Here is a 24,105-nt window from a genome sequence, read left to right as displayed (position 1 = left end):
TAAAAATATTTAAAATAATTTATAACCGTATAATATATGATGAACAAATACGATTTAAAAATCTACAAGATCTTCATAAAGAGAATCCTAAAAAAATTCTCATTAATCTTTTGTAATATGCAGTGCATCTGCGCATGAAAAAAAAAATATTCTTAACGTCTCCATGCCTATTGCTTTACAGAGAAAAGTAAGTTAGTTAATTACTTATTTGCCCTTTTCATAGCTTAGATTGTATCTATATAATGTAATATAATATAAAGTGGGAGTGCATGTAGTCTAAGACAAGCAAATGCCGTTGAGTTTCCTTCCTTCCTCGTCAGACTCTCATCAGAAAGTCAATGTTGCTACATTCGTGAGCTTTCTTTGAATACATAGAACGGCAACAACAACAACCACAACTAATGAAATGATTGCTCCATCCATCCTTAAAACGTGTTTCAAATGTAGTTTACTATAGTTTCACATTTGACAATGTTTGATCTCGTTGTCTAACATGCATGCACAACGAAATTACTACGTTTAAGTCACTTGTCTTATCACTTTAAATTAAAGCTCACAAGCAAGCCAATATAAGAGTTTCATAACCTACATCAATTATTTTGTATATATTTTTAAGGTGGTGCTATTCACACGTCAATTTTTACTTCTCACACACTTCTTTCAATTTCTGACCGTTCAATTGAATAAAATAAAGAAATTCAATAGAAAAAAATCAATAAGGGTGTCTAATAACACTACCTATCTTTATGTCCAAATATACCCTTGCAACTATTTTGACTTAATCAATTCTCTTCTATCATCTCATAACATCTCCAAGGGTTTAGGGAGAATATTTACTAAAGTGTGGAAAGGGAGAACTCATTATCCCAATTCTTCTCTTTAGTTTGGCCAGTCAAATTTGACTCCCAACCTACTCTCTTTCGCCAACACACTAGAACTAATTATTTTATTACAAACACGTTTGTTTTTTAGTTAATAAAATATTGAAGAAAAAAAAAACCGATACTGATTTGGTGTAATAAAAGTTCAGTTGAATATACTCCTTGTAACATCCCACATCGTCTAGGTATGTGGATTCTATAAGTCTTATATGTATATTCTCATCTCTACCTAACACGAGACCTTTTGGGAGCTCACTGGCTTTGGGTTATGTAGGAATTCCTAAGTTAAGCGAGTCTGCGCGAGAGCAATCTCAGGATGGATGACCTACTAGGAAGTTCTCGTGTGAGTTCCCAGAAACAAAACCGTGAGGACGAGCCCGAGATGTGGTGGGGGCCCGGACCGGGATGTGACACTCCTAGTGTTCTATTGGCACATCAAATATGGTTTGAATCTTCTATACCAATTTGAGAATTAAACGAGTGATAAATTGTTTGTTTGGCCTAATTGACTTACTAAACAAAAATACTTTAGTTGTTTACTATAGAGTTAGTTTGATATATTTTAGATGAAAACTATGGAGCAATATCTTCAAAAGCGACAGTTTAATTATATTTTAGAAATAATCGTTCAAAGTATTTCCAATGTAATTGTAAGGGAGAATCAATAAAAATTCATTCATAATTTAACGAAAAACATTTAGACAAGTTTTCTTTTTGTATTATAGGAAAAAAAAAAGTCACACTTCGTGAGGGTTTTAATCTAAAAATATCCTTAATAAAAAAAGGATAATTAGAACGATGGTCATGGACATTTAATTATTTTATACAAATAGAAAATCACTATTTTTTTTCAATAAAAAAAAATATTTAGAGTGGGCTTAAACAATAATAAATCACAACTGGCCTAAAGTAGTTCTACCATTGTAATTTAGTAGACTTGTGAGGTCATATGACAAGCTGTCCATTTTAATTTTCCTTTTTTATTAAAATAATTTTCATGTCGTGAGGAAACGAAGGAGGAGGCAGAGGGTTTATTAGGAGTGCGAGTAGTTTAGGCTGTTAAATTGCCTCTGTTTTCTCATCTTCTGCGACTCCAAAGCAAAAGCAGCCTCCGCCCTTTCTCTCCCTTCTTCGAGCTCCTCACTTCTTCATTTCCAATCCAAATTATGGGAGACAAAGGTACGCCCAAATCTGGTGTTTGGCCAACCATTAAGCCCTTCGTCAATGGCGGAGCCTCTGGTATGCTTGCTACCTGTGTCATCCAGCCAATCGATATGATCAAGGTGAGTTTTTGGACTGTTAAAGTTTGAATCTTTTTTTACATTTTTGAGATTTGGATTGAACCCATGTTTTTCCTTTCGTTTTTATTGATTTCCACTTCAATTTTTGAGCTGAAATCGGGGTTCCTTGATGATTTTTAGATCTGGGATTTTTTAGTTTTTTTTTTTCTGAAAGTTTTTGTTTTGATTTGTACTATAATTTGGTTAATTGGAACTCATGCTTTCTGGGTTCTTGTTATCTTGGCTGGTACAGGTGAGAATTCAATTGGGTCAGGGATCAGCTGCCCAGGTCACCAGGACCATGATTAAAGAGGAAGGTGTTGGTGCTTTGTATAAGGTATACTTCTTAAAATGTGATTAGAATTTGAGTACTTTTCATATATCTTGTTGATCCAGTGTTGAATGATATTTCAAATCAAGTGATGCTTGTAAGGTGTTTAGATTTGAATTTGTACCGGTAAAGATTTGTTAAAGATAAGTTCTTTCAGAATGATCACTTGATATAGGCTTTCGAATCACACATTTTACCAAGGCGTTATCAAATTCATCATCTACTTAAGTTTTAGTTCATCCATGTATTTGACTAAAAAGTGTTGTCTTTCATATCACATCCAACCAATTTAAACTTAAAATTGTATTCCAAACCCTTTCTCTCCGATTCTCGAATCCTAATGCAATCTAAGGTATTGTCAGATTTGAGGTTCGGAATGTAGAAGAATGTTTTTTATTGACTTAAAGTTCTTGATGTTGTATGTGCTGATTGATTGACTTAAGTCTACGTGTTACAATGATAGTTTATCTAAACTGAAATTCTATGAGCAGGGACTCTCAGCTGGACTACTAAGACAAGCTACATATACCACAGCTCGTCTTGGATCATTCAGGTGAGTCTTTTGCAAAATCCAGACTTTAAGTGAGCTTTTGAAAGCATTTGAATTGTTTTAGTGATAGATTTGCTTTTGTTTAGTTTGGTTTTGTAGATCTTTTAAAGTACTTTTATCATGTGATATGATGATTTATATGTAAAGTAAATTGTTGTTTTATCATCTTGTTAATCTGAATTTGATAAACCTGTTTAGGATTCTGACAAACAAAGCAATTGAGGCCAATGATGGGAAGCCCCTACCTCTATACCAGAAAGCCTTGTGTGGGCTAACCGCTGGTGCCATTGGAGCATCTGTTGGAAGTCCAGCAGATTTAGCACTCATTCGTATGCAAGCTGATGCTACTTTGCCTGCTGCTCAGCGCCGGAACTACACAAATGCTTTCCATGCTCTCTATCGCATTACTGCAGATGAAGGGGTTTTGGCACTTTGGAAAGGTGCAGGCCCTACTGTAGTTAGAGCGATGGCATTGAACATGGGAATGCTTGCCTCTTATGATCAAAGTGTTGAGTTTTGCAAGGATACCCTTGGATTTGGTGAAGCTGCTACTATCTTGGGTAAGATTCTTTGCAAGTAGTATAAAAAGGTGATTCTTTTTTTGTTTTAAATTATTTTGGATGTGATTGAAATTAGCTTGATTTTTCTAACTTCTACTGATATCCGAAGCATTTCTTCAGTCTACTCTTTTTGACTGATTCTTTTTGTGAATAATGAAAATATTCAGTTTTGTTAACATGGAAAGAAGAGTAATGGACTTCATTTATTAAGGCAGGTTTTCGTTTATGTGGGGAAAGATTTGGAATGAACATTGTAGAGTTAAACCTACATAGTCAAAACATCTCTCTGTGTTTTCACGGGTCCAAAATTTATCCTTGAACAACATCGTCATCGGTTGGGTCTGTAGAGAAGTTGGACAAATTTTCCTGAATCTTGTCTTGACCCCTAGGCCCACATACAGTTTTTGTGTTCATCAATGATATTTGCTTTTCCAATTATTCTATTTGAGTGCTGACCTCGCTCTCTCTTTCTTCCCTTTATATCCGCATTATCAAATTGAAACTATATTTTATGCCAAAAAAGTGAAAGTATATTATATTATTTTTGTTTCGCTGTAATTAGTCTCCGGCATTTTATTAATGATCTACATGGTATTTCATCCTACGTTGTCCTCGTGGAAAGCAGGTATTGAACTTTCTAGTTTTGGCCTATGCTTATGGCCGCCAACATAAGGGGAATGTTAACTCTTAATTTCATATATTCCATTCTCTCTATTCTGCGGTTAATATTTGGCCTATGCTTATGGTGAATTGACATGTGCTTCGTTTCTCTTTGTAGGTGCCAGTACCGTTTCAGGGTTTTTCGCTGCTGCTTGCAGTTTGCCCTTTGACTATGTGAAAACCCAAATTCAGAAAATGCAGCCTGATGCCCAGGGGAAGTATCCATACACTGGCTCTTTTGATTGTGCCATGAAAACCCTGAAAGCAGGAGGACCATTGAAATTTTACACTGGGTTTCCGGTATATTGTGTTAGAATTGCTCCCCATGTCATGGTACTCTTCTCGCTCTCTTTCTTCCTCTAGGGTCGTTCCATTTATTTTCAGGTGCCGACATTTTTCTCGATCATATTCTGATTATTTGGTGTTAAATTATGCAGATGACATGGATTTTCCTCAACCAGATCCAGAAGTTGGAAAAGAAAGTTGGGTTGTAGTTTATCTGCGAGGACGGATATTTCTGCTGGAGTTGAGTTTAAAAACTTCAAACAATAAGTTTTCTAGTTGTATTGCAGTCCTGTTTCTGCAAAATCGCGCCTACAGAGTCTGAACTGATTATTGAGAATTTTAATATCGGAGTTGGAGTAGGATTTACTTGAATTTATGATATTTGTACTAGTAATTTTTCGGGTGTGACTGGAATGGTAGGGAGGATTACACCCCTTGTGATTGATTCTGAAGTTGAGTACTCGAGAGGGATCTTCTCGTTAGGAACAATTGGACAAGGAATGAATGTCGAGGCGAAATAATAAATTTTGTACACCACATTTACATTATAAGCAGGGGTTTGGCGTTTGAAGCTCTGCAGGTTGATAGTTTGTGTTGCTTGTACTGCTTGATCATGTTAAACAAATATGTTTTTGACCGAGGGCGGTCGTTGCAGCTGCATTCTGCATAAATCAATCACCAGTGAATCTGTTTGTTGGAATGAATTTTAAGCTTTAGATCAATTGGGTTACCAAAATTATCCACATCTTCGATCCCTTGCCTTGGAGAGAGACTTTGGTTGTGCTTTTTTCTCTTCTCACAAGTCACGTTGCACATCAAATGAGGATGCATACGGACTATGGAGAAGATGTTGATTGATTTTAGTGTTAAAGCTCTAAAACAACAATTTTGTCGCTCGGATAACGCATCCTTGAAATAAAGATTAAATTTTAAAATAGAATAAAGCCATAAGAATGTTGAGAAAACCTTCATAAACGCAAACAACGCAATAATAATCATAAAACTCAACTTCTTTATTTTTCGATAATTGATATATAATCTGCACTAAATTCTTATGAAAATGGAGAAAAGTTTAAAATCGAGATGTAATGGTGAAGAAGACCTTGTCCACCAGGTAATTTTTTATAAAGGGAACTTTAACGAAAAACATCCGGTACTGTTCACTTTAACGAAAAACCACATTTTTACACTAAAAAGTCAATCATGTTACTATTCACTTTACTCTTTATTTTGTCCTTATCATTAAAACTCAAAGTTTTCAAGCCCTTTTCATTAGTTTTCATTTTTTTAATCCATGTCCACCAGATAATAAAAGGGTCAAAAGAATAAATAAATACAAAGCTAATTCACAAAAGCCAAAACGGGTATGCAGTGGAAGATATATGGAATCCGAAACCTTTTTGGATTGTTTTTGTAAGGATCTCGGAGATCCGTAAATCATGTCTATTCATTGTATATCGTGTGATCAGTTTTAATTAGGTACTGTTTGTGTTCAATTTTAAATAAAAAATTTAAAAGGGTTTTTATCATATGGTCATTGAAATTGACCAACCTCGTCAAGATGATCACTGAAATTGAAAATTACTCAATGTAGTCCCTGAAATGTACCACCAAACATCAATGTCATCCTTGCCGTTTAATTTTGTCAATTTTTATGTTAGTGTGCTGACTTGACACACGTGTAAGTCTACCATCCAATGATATGATGCCACGTGAATTTAATAAAAGAAATTTTCTTTTTGTTAAATATTATTATAAGAATTTAAAGCAATTTTTCTTTTTGTATAATTAAAAACTAAAAAAAGCAAAAAAAATAAATAAGGAATATGATCTGTTCATCTTCTTCTTGCCTTCCCACCCCAGCAACCGCTACACTCCCAGCCCAACTGTTCATCTTCTTGTTCTTTTTTTTTTTCTTTTTTTTTTCAAGTTTTTAATTGTATAAAAACAATCGAGAAAGACGAATCGATCTCGCGTTTCAAATGTTTTATAGTGACTCGTATATAGAGACAAAACATCAAAAGCCGGAAGCTTTATATGTCGTCTTCACACCCGGGTTTGCAGAAATAGGAAGTCGATCGGAAATCATGGAAGCTGCGCAAGCTCTGGTGGTAAATTTGATTTCAAAATCACCTATCTCTTACCCCAATAACTATTGTGCCAATACAGGAGAGAAAATCGCAGAGAGAGATGAAAAGAAAATGAAAGATTATGGGCTGGGGTTTTGACAATTTTATGCAGCTGGGTTCTTCTTGTGCTAGAAGAGTATGAGACATTCAGTCCTTTAATCTGACTAAGTTTTCCTTAATATTTCAGAGTCAGAAAGGGCAGAACAAGAAAGGAAAGGGGATCTTGATCAATATGAGCGCTTGGATGGGGATAGAAATCAAACCAGCATGTCCCTTGCTGTTAAAAAGGTATTTTTTGTGCTATCCCCTCACCCCCCCCCCCCCCCAACCCACACGCACCCCCGCCCCCTCTTCAGGAAATTACTTCATTAATAAGATGAAGCATGACGGATGTTCAATGTCATTTGTATGCAGTACAACAGAACAGCTGAGCGAGATGCTTAGAAGCAAAACATTAAAGTAAAAGTGAAGATGACAATAAATGATTAGAGGGAAAGTGAAGATGACAAAGTAAGAAGTGACACAAATGCTTTCGAAGTGCAAAAATGGAGACAGCTGCTTAGGGTTGGGGAAATGTAGCTAGGTTCATTCTTCTTGGCCCATTTTTTAACGAATTTTAAAACACTTTTTAAACTTTCTTTTGTTAAATCCACGGGGCATCATATCATTGGATGGTGAGCTTACATGTATGACAAGTTAGCATATTAACAGAAAAATTGACAGAATTAAACGACAAGGATGACATTGATGTTTGGTGGTAAATTTTAGAGACTACATTGATTGATTTTCAATTTCAGGGACCATCTTGATGAAATATGTCAATTTCAGGAACCATTTATGATAAAAACCCAATTTAAAATGATTTCTAACCAAACAATGTATGATGAACGGATATGATTCATGAATTTTCAGAATTCTCACAAAGAGAATCCGAAAAGTATCCTCATTCCAAGATATGCTATGGAATTTAAATTTAAAAATTACACCTTTATGGAGCGAAAATGTAGTAAACCCTAATTCCCCATGCTTTATGGCATAAATAAGAGTTACCGAAAAAATAAAGGGCCTTTAGTATTTAAACCTAGCTATAGATTTGCTTGGCATCAACTCCAATTTCTCTGCGTCCACGAACAAAATCAAACAACTGGTTCTTCCTAATAGGGTGGTTTCAAAAAACAAAAAATTGAAAAAAAACTGAACCGAGGTCGAAAAAAACCTAACCGGAAAAAAATCGAACCAAAATCCTGGAGGCATGAGGGTTCAAAACCATGCGCTCCAGCTTGAAATGTTTCACTGAAACCAACTTGGCCACATGTCTTGTTTTGTTGTGATTGTATGACTAAACAATTTATAAAGATTGAAATCTATAGTCTTTTGTGGAATTAGAAATCAACAAAACCCTAGCCACTAGGAGTGGCAGCCACACCTTTTATATTTTTCATTCCCCTCTTCTCTCTCTCGTCCCCTGCTCCTCCAGACTCCCTCCATGTCTCCAATTTCTCCATTCTTCTTCCATTATTCTTTCTCCGCTATCTTCTCACTCCAGGGTAAGATCTCCAGTCTTTCTTATTTATTTTGTTGATTTATGGATTTTTTTAAGGGTAAATTCCAGAGAGGGAGACTGAAATTTTGGTGTAAATTTATCGGTTGTTGTGGGTTTTCGTGCTCTTACTCCATAGCCATTGTTGGATATCTGATTTGAGCATTGCATAGTTTGTTTCGGGGGTTTATTATTTCCGATTTTATTTCAATATGGAGCATTCTAAACTAGGAAATTACAAAACTTGGATTGTTTATAAAATCTAAAAGTTGGGTCTTCGGAAGAGAATACCATTACCATGTGTCGAAGATCTCAAAGCAACAATAATATTTGCTTTCTTCTTTATTCATTACAATTAAGGGTGGATCTCTTGTTAATTCTTGTTGATTTTGTGGTAAATGAGTTCACAAAGCATCTGTTAAATATTATCAATGAAAAACACAATTTCAATCTAACACATATGAAGAAGTATCTATGTATCTTTTTGAAAGCTAATTTCAGTAATGCTTTATTTGATTAGCAAAAAGAAACTTTCTTATCTCCATATACAAGATTATTTATGGAATTCTTCACTTCCAGAAGATTTCTTAAAAGAAGCTACGTACGATACAACAAATTATTTGTTTAACTGAAATACTCTTGATTCTTGCATTCTGATTATTTTTCAGTTGCAGAATATCAGATTGTGGATATTTTGAAGACACCTACTTTCATATATAAACAGATGCTTAAAATAAAATAGTTGCATGATGCATATTTAGCTAGATAGAAAAACTCTGCAAATTACATCTTAATTTTGACAGAAGAAAAATCTGCCAAGTCACTTGCACTAAATCAGTTATGCAAAATTTTTGCATATTCAACAACAAAATTTGTATTCTATATAGTATATATGCTAAAATAAATTCATTAAATAAATACGAATTTTGTTGTTTAATATGCAAAAAATTTCATAACTGACATAGTGTAACTAGTGCAAGTGCCTTGGCAGATTTTCCTTCTGTCAAAATTAAGGTGCAATTTGTAGAGTCTTTCCGTCCTGCTAAATATGCATCATGCAACCTTTTATTTGAAGCATTTCTTTATATATGTCAATACGTGTCTTCAAAACATCCACAATCTGAGATTCTGCCACTAGAAAATAAACAAAATAAGAGAATCAAGGCTAGAGTATTCCAATTAATTTGTTGCATACATACGTACCTTCTTTTAAGAGTCTTCTGGAAGTGAAAATAATTTCGTAAATTATCTTGTACATAGAGATAAGAAATTTCTTTTTGATAATCAAATAAAGGATATAGATGCTTCTTCACATAATTGGGTATTAGGTTGAAATTGTGCTTTTCATTGATAATATTCACCAGATGCTCTGCGATCTCATTTGCCATGAATCAACAAGAGGTCCACCCTTGATTGTATTGAATAAATTCACAAAGGTGACCCGCTGTGGCAATCTGAACACTAGAAGTCTGCAACGAGATGTACATAAGCCTCACTCATCGGCATACGTGTAGTCAAGCTTTCCTTTTGATGTCATGTTTCATTTTCCCTTTGTTTTGTGAGTATGGAGGGGATGTCATGCAATAGGGATACAGATCTTATTTAATTAGCTCTTGATCTGGTGACATTTTTTATTCGAAGCAGGTATATTAAAACTTGTATTTTTACCAAGATTAGAATCTTATTTACTTCATTATGTTTGTATTTTGGAAATTCGAACCGAATATGAATGTAAATAATACTCCCGCGTATAATAAGGTTGGCTACTGATGTCATGTTTCAAACAAGGTTCCCACATATTGGATGGGATATGCTCTATCGTTCCACGAAAGCCTTTATACCAGGGTCTCATTGGCAGCACCGAGTTACCTTGCATTAAACGTATAAGGTTATCAGTGATCTCTATTGGGTTGTAATTAGGAACGTGTGTTCTCCATCCCATCCCAATTCCTTCACAATCATTACCAAGAACCATTGGTTATATTGGAAACTACCTGTACGACAAAACCCATTTGATCGTCAACTATGTAAACTATCTATTAATAAAATCATGGGCAGTAATATGATATTTTTTTAACATTTTTCCATCTTCATATATATATTCCATCCCAAAATAAAATCATTGGCAGTAATATGATATTTTTTAACATTTTTCCATCTTCATATATATATAAATACACACACACACACACACTAGCAGAGAGCACACATTTTGTGAGTGTGTGAACAGCTGCCCATCTCCTTTCACATTATCCTCAAGCGCACATTTTGTGAGTGTGTGAACAGCTGCCCATCTCCTTTCACGTTATCCTCAAGCGCAACCGCTTCATTCAAACTATCCAAAAAACATTATGATTTCACTTACCTGTATGAAAAAATGATGATGAGACAATTTCTCTTAATAAGTGCATATTTTTATCTTATGTAAATATTTTGATACAAAATTACTATTTTACTCTCCTCATGTCAACATTGTGCATCAAAAGTAAGGGCAAAAAGTTCAAAAGATACAAAATTATCATTTTACCCTCATTATATTAACATTGTGTATTCAAAAGTGAGGGCAAAATTGAAAGAAAAATGGGCAAAAAGTTGACAAGGGTTTTCTCTTAAATTAATACAATAGGTATCGATTTGGTTGGTTTCCAGAAAGGCCCTGAGTGAAACCGAATCAAACAAAACCCATATAATGTGATTTGGTTCAGTGTCATTCGGCCGGTTTGGAACTCAGCCCAATTATTTTTGTCATTTGCAAATTTTCAGGGTTTTTTTTCTTGATAAAAATAGTTATCATGTTAGTCAAGTCAATTCTAGGGCATGTTGGATTCTAATTTCTATTTGCCACTGATCAAGTGATCTGGACCTTCAAAATTTCATCTAACGGCCCACTTGTTTTGACATTTTAAAAGCTGTGATAATTTTTTTACCGTTGGATGAAATTTAGAAGTCCGGATCACTTGATCTAGTGGCCTTGGTGGAAGGATACCAAAATGGTTCCTGAGATTTGCATAACATATCACTTTGGTCCATGAGATTGAAAATCAATAGAAATGGTCCTGAGATTGTCCATCATCCATTATTTTGGTCATTCCGTTAAAAACTCCGTTAAGTGTCTCGAAACTTTTGGCCAGAAGTTTGGGCAATTTTCAAAGTTTCTTAACTCAATCGTTTCTTAACCAAATTCAACCCATAATATATTAAAATGAAGATAGGAAGGTTTAGAACAAGATTATACCCATTTGGAAACCCAATGGTTGCAGGAGATGGCCGGAAAAAATAGTCTGAAAGGTGACTGGTCGGTGGGAAAATAGGAAAACTCAACATTCATAAGTTCTTCAATACTCAACGAAATCTAGTGATTCAAAAACGAAAATCATACTTCTCGACGAGATGAAGAGAATTATACCTTTCTCAACGGATAGCTTGCCATGGTTTGGCCGGAAAACGGCTCGAAAGTGGCTAACTCAACGACCAAGACAACCACTTTCGAGCCGTTTTTCGGACAAACCACGACGAGTTAACCTTTGAGAAAGGTACCATTCTCTTCGTCTCATCAATAAGTATGATTTTTGTTTTTGAATCACTCGATTTCGTTGAGTATTGAAAAAGTTATAAACGTTTAATGTTTACCCAGTTTCTGGCGAGTTTTCCAGTTTTCCCGCGGACCAGTTACATTTCAGGCTATTTTCCAGCCATCTCTGGCTACCATTGGGCTTCCAAATAGATATAATCTTGTTCTACACTTTCCTACATTTTCCTATCTTCATTTTAATATATTATAGGTCGAATTTGGTTAAGAAACGATTGAGTTACGAAGCTTTGAAAATTGACCAAACTTTCGGCCAAGAGCTTTGAGACACTTAATAGAGTTTTTTAATGGAATGACCAAAATAATGAATGGTGGACAATCTCATGGACCATTTCTATTGATTTTCAATCTCAGGGACCAAAGTGATGTATTATACAAATCTCAGGGAACATTTTAGATAAAAAGCCAAATATAAATAAAAGACAATATGTTCATCGCGTGATGCCTCATGCCCGATGCATGACTGATGGTAGGTACTCGGTACAGTATTGGTTTATGCAAATACTGTCTAGAGAGTAGACAAGTTAAAATTGGGGTGGCAGGGAATCCATTTTCTGGTTGTTGGAAAAAGGACTTCCTTGTTAGTGTAAGAGGAAGCTGCATGATGAGACCTTCTTTCTTCCGTAGTGTAAAACAAGGCCTTGAAAACTCATGATTTCTAAAAAAAATGAAAATGAGAGAGAGAGAGAGAGAGAGAGAGAGAGAGAGAGAGAGAGAGAGAGAGAGAGAGAGAAAGAGATGGAAGAGAGAGAGGAGAATGTGGGCATGAAATCCTTGAGTAAATCAGTTAGTAGTCCTCCTCCTTCAGGTTCAAATCCACGGTGGATGCAACATTACTGGCCGTCGGTGAAGCCATTTGTGTACGGTGGAGCTGCTGGGTTTTTTACAAGTTTCATCGCTTTTGCCAGTTCGGCCACCCTCTTCTATTCCCCATCTCCAGACATTGTCGCTCGCTTTCAAAACACTCCCACATTCCATTTGTTTTCCAAAGAAAACATCAAGGTTCCAATTTCCAACCCTAGCTGTTTTTTATTTTTGTTTATTTATTTGAGAACTAGCTAGCTAGCAAATAAATAAGTTGCCTAATTATCTCATTTCGACCTATGAAAAAGCTTGGTTTTTTTTTCTCCCTAATTTTGACAAGGCTCTGATGATCTGATCTGTGATAAAATGCCTGATGTGGTTGAAAATGAGTTTCGGAGTCCGAGCAGTACTGTATATTCCTTACATATAAATAATTTATAGGGAGTTTTAACAAAACATTCTCGGTACTGTTTACTTTTAACGAAAAACCATATTTTTACTTTAACTGTCACTATTCACTATACCTTTAAAAATGACTTTTCATTAAAAGGGAAGTTTTTTTGGACTTTTCGTTAGTTTTCCTTAATTTATATTGAAATGTTAATTTAATTTATGATATCAGTTGCAGTCTATCTTCAATATTAATGACTTTAAATGGTTGTTGTCAGCAGATTATTCCTCGTGTGATTTTGGCTAATACTTTCATTACGTCTCAACTACTTGGATTATTCGAGTAAGTACATATTTTACTAAATTTAGAACTAGCCCTGCCAGTACCAATACCACCAATATAAACACAATATATGTAAAGACTCGATGACTCCTCGAGAAGTCCTCATTTTGTACTCAATTTTCTTCAAGTTTGATTTCATTTGTTGACATGGTTGATTGTTCGGGGTACAAAAAGAAACCTTTTGATACTCAATGAGTCAATTAAAAGTTTAAGCTCTAAATAATGTTTCAACACCCTAGAACAATCAAGCGTGTGAACAGAGATTTGAGTAGAACTGAGGTTGGTTTTCTCTTGGTCAAAGCCAGTTGGTATCCTGGGCTCCAATTAACCTGACTATTTTGATTGAATTTCTTTTTTCCTCTCAAAAATGAATTTGGTTTAATTACATTATTTAGGATTCTGAGAAGGAAAGCAATTTCTACGAACGATGGAATGCCACCAATGTTACATCAGGAAGCTGCTTGTGGGCTGGCTGCTGGAGCAGTTGCAGCATGTATTAGGGTTCCATTGTATTTGCATGTAGGATACTATAGAGCTAAAATTGGATCACCTAACTTTTTTGCAAAGCCTTGGACATTGGCAAATTTAGCTAGGTACCCAAAAATATGGACAAAAGGAAATGGGTCCTTATGTGAGGTCAAGAACCAGCTTAGACTTCGGTATGCTTGCCTCCTATAATCCAAGTCTCCGTTATCCCAAGGAATCCTGTGGTTTCAGCCAATCTGACGCACAATTCGGTACATTCTTAATTCTTTTTTTTCTTTCTCAAAACTATACTTTAATAAAAATTAAAGATATTGAATATATATGGTCGATCATGCACATCTTATATCTTAAAACTGAACACTCGTATTCCAGTAACACTAACTTTTCGAACTGACGATGAAAATTATATTAAATAGTTTCGAGTTTTACTGTATCAATTAATTAGTTGCGGTGTTTAACTTTTAATTATTGACTCAGGTGCTAGTGTTATATCAGGTTTGTGTGCTGCAGCATGCGAATCAGCGTTTCGAAATGTTAGCTCCCTGGATTCCGCACTTAAACTTCTAAAATCAAGAGGACCCCTTGCATTCTGTACTGGGATTCCTTCTTCTTTAGTCATTTATGCACCTAATGTCATGGTAACATCTCTCTCAAACATGCACAATTAATAATGCGCACAACTTTATTTATCCATCTATATTTTTTTCACTTCAAATTGAGTATTTTACAATTTTTTACGCACAATATGTACGTAGTTCCAGAATGTTAAACATGAGAGTGCCGGGACAGGAGCGCTGGAGCTTCCGTTGGCTTTGTGTAATTGGTTGATTACGTGCTGTTGGTGCATTGTTTTGCAGGTAACATGGGCTGTTTTAGAAGAAATCAGGAAACAAGGAAAGTCAATAGGAGGATAGATATTCTAGTCAAGTTCCTAAAATGATGAGATCTGAAGTTGGTTTGGCCATATTGTATCTGCAGACACTGCTTCTTGAACGCATTCAGATTTGAAAACTGATTGGATTTTTGAATATTATTCTATTAATTAGGTGGAAGCATAATTTCTGTTAAATTAATGGTACTTCTACATTATATATGTATGGCTATATATATCTTTTGAACATGGACAATTTTTATATCTTCATCTTGGACTCTTATCTACATCTTGGATCCGTTGCCTTGGAGAGAGAGATTTTGGTGTCACGAGGTGTATATCCGCTTTGTTGCTTGTCTCTCTGCTCACACGTCACGTTGCATGTCAAATGAGGATGCATACGGATTCCGGAAAAGATGTTGATTGATTTTAGTGTTAAAGCTCTAACATGACAACTTTGTATACTATAAAAATGGAACCAAGATCCATGGGATTAGGATGCCATGACATACATTTCAGACATCTAACTTATTCCGAAATAGAAGGCAAAGTGTTAAAAAAAATGCAAGAACCGTTCATATATAATTGCCTACTTTGTTGTTAGTAATTTCCAAAAAAATAATTTAAGGCTTCAGGGTCTACTCTTTTCTAGATCCTTTTTTTACATGCATTTTGCCAACACTTTGCCTACTATTTCAGAATAATTTAGAAGCGAGACTAGTGTCGGAGCTAATAGTGATGTTTTAGCGTGCCACAAGGCGAGGGTTAGTGTGTCAAAGTGTTAGAAAAATGCATGGTATGACACGCTAGCCTTCACATCTTGGCATGCCAAAACATCATTGTTGGCCCCGACATGACAAGCGTTGCTAATTGTCGGCAAAATGCATGTCATGACATGCCATGCATTATGTCGACTGTTTGCGAGGCTTGTTATGGCGTACCATGGTGGGAGGGTTAACATGTTAAGACAAGTAATGGCTTGTTAAGACATGTGACATGTCATCACATGTGCCAACAACGATGTTTTGGCATGTCACGATGTGAGGGTCAGTGTGTCAAAGTGTTAGAAAAATGCATAATTGACTTAGTGCAAGTGCCTTGGTAGATTTTCCTTTTGTCAAAATTAAGGTGTAATTTGCAGTCTTTCCATCTAGCTAAATATGCATCATGCAACTCTTTTATTTTAAGCATTTCTTTATATATGCCAATACGTGTCTTCAAAATATCCACAATCTGAGATTCTGCCACTGGAAAATAAACATAATGCGAGAATTAAGGCTAGAGTATTCCAGTCTACTATTCCAGTTACAATCAATTCGTTGCATACGTACGTACCTTCTTTTAAGTCTTCTGGAAGGGAAAAGAATTCCGCAAATGATCTTGTACGCGGAGATAATAATGTTTCTTTTTGGTAATCAAATGAAGCATTACTGAGATTAGCTTTCAAAAAGATCCATAGATCTTCTTCACATCATCAGGTGTTAGGTTGAAATTGTGCTTTTCATTGATAATATTCACCAGATGCTCTGCGATCTCATTTGCCATGAAATCAACAAGAGGTCCACCCTTGATTGTATTGAATAAATTCACAAAGGTGACCTGCTGTGGCAATCTGAATACTAGAAGTCTGCAATGAGATGTACATAAGCCTCACTCATTGGCGTACATGTAGTCAAGCTTTCCTTTTGATGTCATGTTTCATTTCCGCTTTGTTTTGTGAGTATGAAGGGGATGTCATGCAATAGGGGTACAGGTCTTATTTAACTAGTTCTTGGTCTAGTGACATTTTTTTTCGAAGCAGATATGTTAAAACTTGTATTAATTTTTGCTAAGATTAGAATCTTATTTACTTCATTATGTTTGTATTTCGGAAATTCAAACCAAATCTGAATGTAAAAGATACTGCCGCGTATCATAAGGTTGGCCACTGATGTCATATTTCAAATTAACAAGGTTCCAACATATTGGATGGGATATGCTCTATCGTTCCACGAAAGCCTTCATACCAGAGTCTCATTGGCAGCACCGGGTCACCTTGCATTAGACGTATAAGGTTATCAATGATCTCTGTTGGGTTATAATTAGGAACGTGTGTTCTCCATCCCATCCCAATTCCTTTACAATCATTACCAAGAACCATTGGTTATATTGGAAACTACCTGTACGACAAAACCCATTTGATCGTCTATATAAACTATCTATTAATACAACTCTCTTTGTCAACTAAAAGATAAATTTCATTTTTCATCACAAAATAAAATCATGAACAGTATATATGATTTTTTTTTTTAACATTTTTACATCTTCATATATATCGATTTGGTTGGTTTCCAGAAAAGCCAATACTGAAACCGAATCAAGCAAAACCCTTATAATGTGATTTGGTTCAGTGTCAGTTGGCCGGTTTGGAACTCAGCCCAATTACTGTTGTCATTTGCAATTTTTCAGGGTTTTTTTTTCTTGACAAAGATTGTTATTTGACAAAGATTGTTATCATGTTAGTCAAGCCAATTCTAGGGCATGCTGGATTCCATTTGCTATTTGCCACTGAATTCTGTAGGGTGTAGGTGTGGAACCAAATCACAAATTTGAAAGGATCGAAATATAAATAAAAGACAATATGTCCATCGCGTGATGCCTGATGCATGACTGATGGTAGGTACTCGGTACAGTATTGGTTTATGCAAATACTCTCTAGAGAGTAGACAAGTTAAAATTGGGGTGGCAGGGAATCCATTTTCTGGTTGTTGGAAAAAGGACCACCTTTGTTAGTGTAAGAGGAAGCTGCTTGATGAGACCTTCTTCCTTCCATAGTGTAAAACAAGGCCTTGAAAACTCATGATTTCTAAAGAAAATGAAAATGAGAATATAAAAATAAAAGAGAGAGAGAGAGAGAGAGAGAGAGAGAGAGAGAGAGAGAGAGAGAGAGAGAGAGAGATGGAAGAGAGAGAGGAGAATGTGGGCATGAAACCCTTGAGTAAATCAGGTAGTAGTCCTCCTCCTTCAGGTCCAAATCCACGGTGGATGCAACATTACTGGCCGTCGGTGAAGCCATTTGTGCACGGTGGAGCTGCTGGGTTTTTTACAACCTTCACCTATTTTGCCCATTCGGCCACCCTCTTCTATTTCCCATCTCCAGACATTGTCGCTCGCTTTCAAAACACTCCCACATTCCATTTGTTTTCCAAGGAAAACATCAAGGTTCCAATTTCCAACCTTAGCTGTTTTTTATTTTTGTTTATTTATTTGAGAACTAGCTAGCTAGCAAATAAATAAGTTGCCTAATTTATCTATTTCGATCTATGAAAAAGCTTCGTTTTTTTTTTCTCCCTAATTTTGATAAGGCTATGATGGATCCTAGGGATTCCGTGATTATGACCGTTTATCGTATATCGTGCGGTCAGTTTTCGTTAGGTACTATTTATATTTAATTTTAAATTTTAAAATTTGAAATGATTTATGACCGCACGATGTATGATGAGTGATCATGATCACAGGATCCCTAGCATATTCAGGAAAAGAATCCGACGAGGATCCTTTTCCGGCTCTGATGATCTGATCTGTGACAAAATGTCAATTGGTTGTTGTTAGCAGATTATTCCTCGTGTGATTTTGGCTGATACTTTCATTACGTCTCAACTACTTGGATTATTCGAGTAAGTATATATTCTACTAAATTTTTAGAACTAGCCCTGCCAGTACCAATACCACCAATATAAACACAATATATGTAAAGACTCGAGAACTACTCATTTTGAACTCAATTTTGTTCAAGTTTGATTTCGTTTATTAACATGGTTGATTGTTTAGGGTACAAAATGAACCCTTTTAATACTCAATGAGCCAATTAAAAGTTTAAGCTCTAAATAATGAGAAATCTTTCTTGGTCAACAGAGATTTGAGTAGAACTGAGGTTAATTTTCTCTTGGTCAAATCCAGTTGGTATCCTGGCCTCCAATTAACCTGACTATTTTGATTGAATTTCATTTTTCCTCTCAGAAGTGAGTTTGGTTTAATTACTTTATTTAGGATTCTGAGAAGGAAAGCAATTTCTACCAACGACGAAATGCCACCAATGTTACATCAGGAAGCTGCTTGTGGGCTGGCTGCTGGAGCAGTTGCAGCATTTATTAGGGTTCCATTGTATTTGCATGTAGGCTACTGTAAAGCTAAAATTGGATCGCCTAACTTTTTTGCAAAGCCTTGGACATTGGCGGGTTTAGCTAGGTACCCAAAAAGATGGACAAAAGGAATGGGTCCTTATGTGAGGTCAAGAACCAGCTTAGACTTCGGTATGCTTGCCTCCTATAATCCAAGTCTCCGTTATCTCAAGGAATCCTGTGGTTTCAGCCAATCTGACGCACAACTTGGTACATTCTTAATACTTTAATAAAAATTAAAATAGAATGCTTTGACTTACCTGGAGATATTGGAATATATATGGTCGATCATGCAGATCTTATATCTTAAAACTGAACACTTGTTGTATTCCAGTAACACTAACTTTTCCGAACTGATGATGAACATTATATTAAATAGTTTTGAGTTTTATTGTATCAATTAATTAGTGGTGGTGTTTAACCTTTAATTATTGACTCAGGTGCTAGTGCTATATCAGGTTTGTGTGCTGCAGCATGCGAAACAGCGTTTCGAAATATTAGCTCCCTGGATTCCGCACTTAAAATTCTAAAATCAAGAGGACCCCTTGCGTTCTGTACTGGGATTCCTTCTTCTTTTGTCATTTATGCACCTAATGTCATGGTAACCTCTCTCTCAAACATGCACAATTAATAATGCGCACAACTTTATTTATCCATATGGATTTTTTTTCCCAAGTGCAGTATGATTTTTATTCACTTCAAATTGAGTATTTTACTATTTTTTACGCACAATATGTACGTAGTTCCAGAAAGTTAGCTTCCGTTGGCCTTGTGTAATTGGTTGATTACGTGATGTTGGGGCATTGTTTTGCAGGTAACATGGGCTGTTTTAGAAGAAATCAGGAAACAAGAAAAGTCAATAGGAGGATAGCTATTCTAGTCAAGTTCCTAAAATGATGAGATCTGAAGTTGGTTTGGCCATATTGTATCTGCAGATACTGCTTCTTGAACGCATTCAGATTTGAAAACAGATTGGATTTTTGAATATTATTGTATTAATTAGGTGGAAGCATAACTTCTGTTAAATTAATGGTACTTCTACATTATATATGTATGGCTATATATATCTTTTGAACATGGACAATTTTTATATCTTTTGAACATGGACAATTTTTATATCTTCATCTTGGACTCTTATCTACATCTTGGATCCGTTGCCCTGGAGAGAGAGACTTTGGTGTAACGAGGTGTATATCCGCTTTGTGCTTCTCTCTCTGCTCACACATCACGTTGCATATCAAATGAGGATGCATACGGATTCCGGAAAAGATGTTGATTGATTTTAGTGTTAAAGCTCTAACATGACAACTTTGTATACTATGAAAATGGAACGGAGATCCATGGGATTAGGATGCCCTAACATCTAACTTATTCTGAAATAGTAGGCAAAGTATTAAAAAAATGCAAGAACCCTTCATATATAATTTCCTACTATGTTGTAGTAATTTCCAAAAAAATAATTTAAGGCTTTGGGGTCTACTCTTTCCTAGATCCTTTTTTTACATGCATTTTGCCAACACTTTGCTTACTATTTTAGAATAATTTAGAAGCGAGGCTAGTGTCGGAGCTAATAACGATGTTTTGGTGTGCCACAATGCGAGGGTTAGCGTGTATGGTATGACACGCTAACCTTCATATCGTGTCACGCCAAAACATCGTTGTTGGCCTCGACATGACAGGCGATGACAAGTGTCACGAATTGTCGGTAGAATGCATGTCATGACACGCTATGCATTCTGTTCACAATTCGCAAGGCTTGTCATGACATGCCACGATGCGAGGGTTAGCGTGTCAAGGCAAGTCATGACTACGCTAACACTCACATTGTGGCACGCCAACTTTTTGCCAACACTTTGCCTACTATTTTAGAATAATTTAGGTGTTGGCAATTCATGCCAAGCGCAAAACTTCGGCAAAAGCATGCCAACAACAATGTTTGGTGTGTCATGATGCGAGGTTTAGCGTGTCAAAGTGTTAGAAAAATGCATGACATGACATGCTAACCCTCACATCATGGCACGCCAAAACATCATTGTTGGCCTCGACATGACAAGCATTGCGAATTGTCGGCAAAATGCATGTCATGACACGCCATGCATTATGTCAACAATTCGCGAGGCTTGTTATGGCATGCCATGGTGGGAGGGTTAGCATGTTAAGACAAGTCATGGCTTGTTAAGACATGTGACATGTCATTGCACGCCGACAACGATGTTTTGGCGTGCCACGATGCAAGGGTTAGCATGAAAGTGTTAAAAAAATGCATGGCATGACCAACCCTCGCATCATGTCACGCCAAAATATCGTTGTTGGCCCTGCCATTACAAGCGTCATGAATGTTGACAGAATGCATGTCATGACACGCCATGCATTCTATCGACAATTCGTGAGGCTTGTTATAGCGTGCCACGTTGGGAGGGTTTGGGACAAGTCATGGCCTGTCATGACATGTCATGCCTTGCATTTTGGCGACAACTCGCGAGGCTTGTTATGTCATGCATTCTTCTAACACTTTGCCTACTATTTCGGAATAATTAAAAAAAATGATCTAATAAAGAGTAGACCCCGGGGCCTAAAATTATTTTTTCAGAAATTAGTACAAAACATGATGCAAGTCATACATGAACGTGTTCTTACCGGTAAAAACACATTAAGGAGTAATTAGGTTTTCATCCTTATTTTTACTACTCTATTGATTAAAACCTTATTACTTTTCAATTTTTGATCAAGGTCCTTTGTATTAATAATATCATTAATTATTTCAATAATAAAATATTTTTTATTTCTAAATATATTCATTTAATATTAAAAATGTTACAATTAGTATATTTATATTTATGGCTAAATTTTTTATCATATATTTTTATTTTTAGTTTGTACCCATTTTTAATTTGCAACCCTTTTTTAATTTGTACCAATTTTCCTTTCAATTTTAATTTGTACCCATATATTAATTTCTTTTTGTGCCCATATTTTTTAAAGTTTTATTTGTATTGTACCCATATTTTTTTATTTATTTGTACCCATTTTTATTTTTGCTAAATGTACCCATTTTGAAGAATGTACCCATGTTTTGATACAATAATTTTTTGGTTATTTTTTATGAATGTACCCATGTTTACACACACACACACAATAGTATATTTATATTTTAATATTTTTAATCCCACAAATTATGTTTTTTATTTAAAATCTCATTACTATAAACAACTATAAATTTTAATTTTTAATTTAAAAAATATAGTAACGTACATAGAAATAAATTATCAATTAATTTTAGGGACTTGGATCAAAAATTGAAAACCAACAAAGTTTCAATCAAAGATTATTCATAATTACGGACCGCATCCAAAGTCTCCCACACATTAATTAGTAGAACTGCAATTTTACACGTGTTCTTACCGGTAAGAACAAGTTCATTATTTGAGCTGAATATTTACAAGTGTTCTTACCTGTAAGAACACGTTCAAAATGTCCACTTCCTTGATTCCGCACTTAAAATCCTAAAATCAAGAGGACCCCTTGCTTTCTTTACTGGGTTTCCTTCTCTTTTTGTCAATTATGCACCTAGTGTCATGGTAACCTCTCTCTCTCACTCTCTCTCTAACATGCACAAGAATGCGCACACATTTATTTATCTGTCTGTGGCCATATGATTTTTCACTTCAAATTGAGTATTTTATCATTTGTATACGCACAATATGTGCGTAGTTCCAGAAAGTTAAACATGAGAGTGCCGGGACAGGAGCGCTGGAGCTCCTGTTGGTGCATTGTTTTGCAGATTACATGGGGTGTTTTAGAAGAAATCATCAGGAAACAAGAAGAGACAATGGAACGATAGAAATTCTAGTCAAGTGCGAGACTGCTTCTTGAACGCATTCAGATTTGAAAACAGAATGGATATGAAAGTTGAATATCATTGTATTAATTAGGTGGAAGCATAACTTCTGTTAAATGGTAGTTCTACATTATGTATGACTATATATCTTTTTAACATGGACAATTTCTATATCTTCATCTTGGACTCTTACCCCTACTCTAGAGGGTAAAACGTTGAGGCTGTCTAGACGGTCGACCAGACTAAAATGGGGTGGCAGGAATACACTTTGTGGTTGCTGGAAAAAAAAGGCCTTTCTTTGTTAGTATAAGAGGAGGTGAGACTTTGTTATTTACTTTTAATTCCGACAGTGTAACATTCATCCAGTCACGAGATTTTTCGGCATGCCCGCAATATCTTCATGGTGTTCCTATTTCACTCAAAACACATCCGTATAGCGAAACAAGAAAGTGAAAATGCTAGCTCCCTGGATTGTGCCCTGAAAATTCTAAAATCAAGACGACCATTGTTTGAAGGATTTCTACGTGTTTTTTCGCGTTGCACCTCCTGCCATGGTATTCTCTCTCGCTGTTGCTCTCTCTATCGCAAACACGCACGCATATTTGTCTATTTATTGGAAAGTGGTTGATTATGTGCTATTCTGCTGCATGATTTTGGAGACTTCATGGTTTCATTTAGAAAGGATTCGGAATCTCGAAGTGTCAGTTGGACTGGCAATCTGAATACTAAAGTCTGCAACAAGATGTACATAAAACGTGTAGTCAAGCTTTCCCTTTGATGTCATGTTTCATTTCCCCTTTGTTTTGTGAGTATGTAGGGGGATGTCATGCAACAGCGATACAATCACACAATCACCAATGAAAGAATCAGGAACTTGTGGAATCAGATTGGATTTGATTCCGTTAAGATCTTAATTAACTAGCTCTTAGTCTGGCAACATTTCTTTTCGAAACAGATATGTTAAAACTTGTATTTTTGCCAAGATTAGAATCTTTTTTACTTCATCATGTTTGTATTTCGGAGACTCGAACCAAATATGAATGTCAAAAATACTGCCGTGTATCATAAGGTTGACCACTGATGTCATGTTTCAAACAAGGTTTTGGTCCAGACGGTCAAATTTCATGAACGGTGAATCTGATTTGCTGCGAGTAGCCAAAATACCGAGGTGATGAAGAACATCAGATTAAGCGGTCATATATTTCGTGCTAAGGGGTTTGCCTCCAATAAACCGGTTGGTTACCAGATATGAACAACTTGTCTTGAACCAGTAGGCTAATCAGATTTAACATTAAAACGAATTCTGGCATGAAGTTTCAGAGGAACATTGATGAAAGAGAGCTTATCAGCATTTATGATAAAAACTCGTTTCCCTTCTCATAAAATCATAAAAGTGCAAAACAGATAG

The 24,105-nt window shown here is 35.7% G+C and overlaps 2 protein-coding genes and 1 pseudogene across 2 annotated transcripts; all 3 read left to right on the top strand.

Moving 5' to 3' along the window:
* The first annotated feature begins 1,905 nt into the window (after positions 1-1,905).
* LOC126590123 (mitochondrial dicarboxylate/tricarboxylate transporter DTC-like) lies at positions 1,906-5,118 on the top strand. Its single transcript, XM_050255644.1, has 6 exons — positions 1,906-2,164; positions 2,415-2,498; positions 2,984-3,045; positions 3,241-3,602; positions 4,381-4,595; positions 4,700-5,118. The coding sequence occupies exons 1-6, from the start codon at positions 2,048-2,050 to the stop codon at positions 4,754-4,756; spliced, it is 897 nt and encodes a 298-aa protein (XP_050111601.1). The 5' UTR covers positions 1,906-2,047; the 3' UTR covers positions 4,757-5,118.
* A 7,128-nt stretch (positions 5,119-12,246) lies between these two features.
* On the top strand, positions 12,247-19,943 carry LOC126588614 (mitochondrial dicarboxylate/tricarboxylate transporter DTC-like). The gene is made up of 6 exons (XM_050253715.1): positions 12,247-12,416; positions 17,498-17,900; positions 18,294-18,355; positions 18,729-19,069; positions 19,300-19,460; positions 19,674-19,943. Exons 2-6 carry the CDS (start codon positions 17,538-17,540, stop codon positions 19,728-19,730), a joined length of 984 nt encoding a protein of 327 aa, XP_050109672.1. The 5' UTR covers positions 12,247-12,416; positions 17,498-17,537; the 3' UTR covers positions 19,731-19,943.
* Positions 12,442-14,986, top strand: LOC126588613 (mitochondrial dicarboxylate/tricarboxylate transporter DTC-like; annotated as a pseudogene).
* Positions 19,944-24,105: the final 4,162 nt, after the last annotated feature.

The sequence above is a fragment of the Malus sylvestris genome, chromosome 11 (assembly GCF_916048215.2).
Source record: "Malus sylvestris chromosome 11, drMalSylv7.2, whole genome shotgun sequence".
Classification (NCBI taxonomy): Eukaryota; Viridiplantae; Streptophyta; class Magnoliopsida; order Rosales; family Rosaceae; genus Malus; species Malus sylvestris.
Note: the sequence above shows the minus strand (reverse complement) of the source record. Positions and strands in the feature narration are given on the sequence as shown.